Source organism: Mytilus galloprovincialis, chromosome 2 (assembly GCF_965363235.1).
Source record: "Mytilus galloprovincialis chromosome 2, xbMytGall1.hap1.1, whole genome shotgun sequence".
In the NCBI taxonomy this organism is placed as follows: domain Eukaryota; kingdom Metazoa; phylum Mollusca; class Bivalvia; order Mytilida; family Mytilidae; genus Mytilus; species Mytilus galloprovincialis.
The window spans coordinates 51,378,547-51,384,471 of NC_134839.1; the positions used below are offsets into that span (position 1 = coordinate 51,378,547).

Below are 5,925 nucleotides of genomic sequence, written 5' to 3' on the forward strand. Positions count from 1 at the left end.
AGGCAACATGTAAACATACTCTTGACAACCATGTAAATATTTCCAATGATCGATTTAGTCTATTTAAAAGTCATGTCCTATTAAATAGCAAATGTAAAAAGCAATTTAAGTTGTAGTCGTATTGATCCGTTTTATTACTAGACTATATTGATAAAATTAATTAAAAATCAAGGTTGGGGCACACTGGGGAAATTATTTTTCTCTTAAATCCCACAGAATTCTTTCTCTGCCAGTTATCCCGGTTTTTTTATTTTATTTTTTTTTGGAATTTTTTTGTTGTTTTTGGGTGTTTTTAATAACGTTTTTTTTCCAAAGTAAAAAAAAAAAATTTTTGGGGAGTAAGAAAATGTTGGTGTTTTTGGGTGTTTTTTGCTCTTTTATGAAAATTTAGGGCTCTTTTACTTGAAATGAGGGTAATTTTTTGGGGGTCAAATTTTTTTTTTTGGGGGGGTGCGCTGGACTCGTTCAAGTACTATACTACTCATGGACGAAATAGCTCAGACAAAAGATAAAGATTTGAGAAAGATCCTAGAAGTTCAATTCTATCATGAGGTAAACAACTAGAACAAATTTTTTCCCCATGCAAATCCGGTTTGTTTTGGGGGGAGGGGTCTTCATGTCGCCCAAGACCTCAATTATTGGGCATGATTTTCGTTGTCCACAAATTTAGTTCCTCATTATAACTGTTTAGTGTTATATGCCCAAAATGAAAGGAAAGGGATGAATTAAATCATAGAAAAAAAAACATGTAATGAATTATATGAATCAGTCGGTTTGTGCTGGTGCAATTTTTTTAATATGTCAAAATTTTGAAATAAAAATGCACACAGTACTATTTGTGGTCTCGGGTAAACCAAATTACATGAAATTTTGAATATAGCAAGGGCAGGGGCCAGAAATTTGTTTTATTATAATGTCCAACATCCCCTGTGTCCTGTTTGCTCTCAAATGAAAAAAATAAAGGATTGTAATCAATTCAAAAGGGGAATCAGTTTTTGTAATATAAAGTGTTAAAAAAAAAAATGCACTAAAAATTTGCTTGATACACATACTGATTCTTGTATTTTTATAGACAGCAGAAGACTTTGGTGGGCCCAGGCGGGAGTTTTTTCGGATAGTGCTGGCAGAAATTAAAAGAAAGTACTTTCAAAATGGACTCCGAGACTATATGGCAACAGACTACAGAACAATTGGAAAAATTATGGGTAAATTATGCTTTATCAGGACTGCTACTCAGCCTTAGGGATATTAATATACTACAAATGCATGAAATGGGGGGGGGGGGGGAGGGTCTTAAAAGTAAAATTTTAAATGAAGTAAGATTTTGACGCGCTTTTTTGCATTAAATTCCTTGCCTTAAAGATTTTGTCTGCTTTGGTGTGACTTTTAACATTTTCTAGATTAATTAAGTCAAAGAGGGGTTAGGGAGCTACCATTTGATTTTTATGGGGGGGCTAGGATGAAATTTGAAAAAAATAGGCAGGACAGGAGTTTTGAGTAAAAAAAAAGGCAGGATGAGACACTTGCAAAAAAAAAAAAGTCAGGATGACAATTTATGTAAAAAAAGTCAGGATAAACTAAAAAAAAAAAAGCAGGACCGAATAGAGTGAAAAATAAAAAGGCAGGACAGAGATTACAACTAAAAAAAAATGCAGGACAAAATTTTTCATCCTAGCCCCCCCATAAAAATCAAATGGTAGCTCCCTTATATAGGGCGATGCCAGAAATAGTAAGATTCAGATGGGGTTTTACTGTTTTATTCATTGTTATTCTTAGAAAAAAATCCTGCCCTTTTTAATTGATTTAATGTAACTTCTACCGTTTCAGAGATATTAAGTACCAAAAAAGGGTCTAAATCAAAAATATGTATTTTTAATAGTGTTCAGATTCCCTTGACGACAAGCTGTGGTCATATCATGCTGCGTTGAGTGTAGATTTTTTTTCATTATAGTTTAGTTAAGTCAAAATGGCAGACATGGCTAATTTGAGTTAGGTTAGTGTTTCAGCCTCTTGGTTTTGTATACATTAGAAGTTTATATGTCAGTCAATTATATCAATTTCTTTCAAACAGCACTAAGCATACTGCAGAATGGATCCATACCAACATTCTTAGGTGAAGAGATTTTAAATGATATATTTGGTAAAGATGACCCTGAATCAATCTGCACCAAAAACTTGAGGATTGGTCTGGACTGTTTAGGACTTGTAAGGGTAAGCATACAAAAATACAAGAAGCATCATTGAATTTTAGCCAACAGAATGATGACATGGAAAACCATTGTAAAATATTGAATTCTTATGATCTGTGAGTCCAACAAGGGGATATAGTGTTTTGTGCGTGTCTAAGTCATTTTTAGCTCACCTGACCTAAAAGGTCATGTGAGCTTTTGCCATCACTTGGCGTCCGTTGTCCATCGTCCGTTGTCCAGCGTTAACTTTTCTTTAAAGATCATCTCCTCTAAAACCACTGGGCCAATTGGAACCAAACTTGGCATATATGTTCCTTAGGGTATCCCACACAAAATGACCGTTGGGATTATTGATTCATGAAAAAAATGGCCACCGTTACTAAAAATAGAACATATGGGTCAGATGGCAGTTTTTTGCAAATATGTCAAAAACCGTTTAGCAAATTTCTGTCAATGTTATAAATGTTCAGCATCATTAGACAGACCTATGTTGAAATTTTCAAAACGATTCCTCAACCGATGTAGAAGTTACGGCCCCTGAAACAGTTTTTTTTGGCATTTTTTGCATGTGCAACTTTGAAAATTCTTCTCAAGATCCATTGTACAGAATTCAATTTCAGTTAGCATATATGTTCCTTAGGGTATCCCACACAAAATAACCGTTGGGATTTTTGTTCCATGAAAAAACATGAACAACGTTACTATAAATAGAACTTAGGGGTCATCTGCAAGTTTATGCAAATAACTCATAAACCGTTGCCTTTAGCAAATTTCTTGCAGGGATAAAAATGTTCAGTATTATTAGACTGACATATTCCGAAATTTGTCAAAATGATTCGTTAACTGATGTAGGAGTTGTCGCCCCTGAAACAGATTTGTTCGGTCCTCTGTGTCCAATCACCTGGATTGTTAACTAAGATGGCCAACACAGCCAAACTTAGTTTCATTTAGTATCCTATGGGAAAATTCATTTAAAAATTTTCTTGCTTGAAACCAATTAGCCAGTTGGAACAAGACTAAGCAGTACTGGTCCTCATATGGTTCTCTATAGAAAAACCAGCTAAATTCACTGCTGCACTTACATTTTTTCGTCTCACTCAAGGTGAAAAGGTAAATCCAGGTGAGCGATACAGGCTCTTAAGAGCCTCCAGTTTTCTTCATACATGTAGTGCTAAAAGAACTCTTAGTCTTGTTTTAAAATATTTTCAGATTGGAACAGTATTGCCAGCTTTTCTCCACCTCCTAAGACCAAGCTCTGTACCACTGACACTGAAATCAGTCCTACTCATCCTTAAGCCATCATTTTCAGAGAAAGGATCTAACACTCGAATTCAAGAAGACCGTGCTTATTCAGCATTTGTTAGATATGTCAGATCTGTTGGAAGTAAGAAAATTTTAAGTTTGCATTCAAAAATTCGAGGGGGTCATTGGAGTACCCGGTTTATTTAAGGATAAGCAAAAAATATTTTACAGTTTATCCGTATAAATGAATTTGTAAAAGGGTTAATATTTTTTAATTGTTATCAATTTTAATAAATTAATAAAATAATAAAATATTAATTATTCAGCGTATTAATATTACTAGAAGTGAACAGTAACAGAAATGCATGCTCTAGGTGATCTTGTCTACAGACAACTCCTGATTTTATATAAACTGATCAAAAATAGTTCTGACAGTTTAGCGTGTCACTGTGATGAGTGGTAATGTGTTTGCCTCTTTTGTTAGCGTTGGACTTATGTCAATTACAAGACGTTTGCCTTCTGATTTTTAGCTCACACTTGGCGTCCGTTGTTGTCGTTAACTTTTCACATTTTCTTCTTCTCTTCTGAAACCACTGGGCCAAATGTTAACAAACATAGCATGAATGATCATTGGATGGACCTTAAAAAGGACTGTTTATTGTGCTGATTGGAAAAACAAGATGGCCACCAATCCGAACATAGTTTAACATTGGAACCTATGGGAAATTTATACAAAATTGTCAATAAAAAATTTAGGGTAGGCATATTTGGGGACAATAAATTAGGGTACATAGGGAAACAGTAAACACTCATCTATTTTTGTTTGGCCTTATGTGTATAAATAAAAATGTGAATAAAAATATAGTAGTAAATCAATGTACATGTATTTCAGGTGGAAGAAGACCAGGATTGACCCTGAGTAATTTAATGGAATTTGTAACAGGTGCATCAGAGGAGCCGGTGTTGGGATTTACACTACAACCTTCGATAGAATTTGTTGAAGTTGGAATTAGTTTCCTGCCTACAGCTAATACATGTTCCAATTCAATGATGCTACCAAGACCATCTTCAGAACTAGAAATTCCTGCAGATGACAAGCTGTTTGATCTCTATGACTATGCCTTTTTAAATACCTACTATGGGTTGGTGTAGTTCTCATTCGAGATGCTCTGTGTTAATTTCCTTTAATGTAATAGAAGATTACATGAACCTGCATTATTGAGGATCAATGTGTCTAAATGTTACCTATGGAATACATGAATCAAGCAGATGGACGATAGCTTCAAAGATTTTTGTCTCCTTTAGTTTCAATTGTGGCCAAACATTTTGTTACTCATTTTCTAGATAAAGTTATTATCTCTCATTATGAACAATAACCAATCAAACAATCTAACTATTAATTGTATGTAGTATTATTTGTTCTAGTCATTATTTTAGTCATATTTTTAGTCATCTTAAACAGTTCATCCAAGTTAATATGCAAGTAATTTGCCTCTTTGAAATACAGTATGGCCTCTGGAGTTCTCAGTATTATATATATATAATCTATATTGCATATGATTTACACCATGATGTTAAAACTTACTTTTAACTACAAACCTGTTTATATAAGGTGCTGATTGACGACTTGCTTTCTCTGATATACCATGTAGATAGTTTTTAGATTTTAGATATTGTTACTGTTAGTAGTATTTTAGACAATTGTTAGTATTACATGTATTATGGTTTATTGAGTTATTTAGACAAAGTTAAAGGATTAACTATTGCTATGGAAACAACAGCAATGTCACAGATCTTAATTATTTTAATCATTTATACCTTGATACTGTGACAAACCTCTGCAACAGTACTTTTTAAATAAGGTACTGGTAAGAATTGGGAACAATGTTTGGGTACTGTTGCAGTACTTTACAGTATTTTACACTTATACATTGTTCTCTAAGGAGCCTCTTCATATAGTTAAGATGTTGTTATTTGTGTTTAGATTTCACAGTTCATTTTATTTGGATATTAAATTATGTAACATTGTATGTATTGCCTGAGTAGTAAAATTATCATACAGTAGTCTCCATTTAATCACATACCTGTTATTTGCATATTCCTGATTATTATACCCACATTTTCTAAAGAAAGTTCGGGTATATTGTTTTCGTCTCCGTCTGTCTGTCCGTCTGACTGTCCGTCCGTCCCTTACACTTTCGTGTCCCTGGATCTCCTCCTTCATTTTAAGCCATAGTAAGATAATTCTTATTGCATATGATTGCCCATCATCTGCAGATGTGCAATAAGGTTTCAGAATTTCGATTTTGGTCGAGGAGTCCAAACAATAGGCCCAATTGGGTCTAAGTCCTATTTGAGGTATGTCCCTGGAACTCCTTCTGCATTTTGGGGTTTCAATTTTATTATAGAATGGTTGTATATAGTTCGCAGATGTGCAATAAGGTTTAGGATTTTTTATTTTGGTCCAGGGGCCAAAACAAGAGGCCCAAATGTG

General features: G+C 34.0%; 1 protein-coding gene across 1 annotated transcript; it reads left to right on the plus strand.

Moving 5' to 3' along the window:
- Nucleotides 1-483: 483 nt before the first annotated feature.
- On the plus strand, nucleotides 484-4,793 carry LOC143062057 (uncharacterized). The gene is made up of 5 exons (XM_076233904.1): nucleotides 484-552; nucleotides 1,073-1,205; nucleotides 2,072-2,211; nucleotides 3,399-3,573; nucleotides 4,324-4,793. The coding sequence occupies exons 1-5, from the start codon at nucleotides 484-486 to the stop codon at nucleotides 4,581-4,583; spliced, it is 777 nt and encodes a 258-aa protein (XP_076090019.1). The 3' UTR covers nucleotides 4,584-4,793.
- The last annotated feature ends 1,132 nt before the right edge of the window (nucleotides 4,794-5,925 follow it).

Bases quoted from the DNA above. Each gene is read 5' to 3' on its own strand.
- LOC143062057 (XM_076233904.1), top strand. From the start codon at position 484: ATGGACGAAATAGCTCAGACAAAAGATAAAGATTTGAGAAAGATCCTA. The intron at 1,206-2,071 runs GTAAATTATGCT...TCTTTCAAACAG, and splicing joins AACAATTGGAAAAATTATGG to CACTAAGCATACTGCAGAAT. The intron at 3,574-4,323 runs GTAAGAAAATTT...CATGTATTTCAG, and splicing joins ATATGTCAGATCTGTTGGAA to GTGGAAGAAGACCAGGATTG.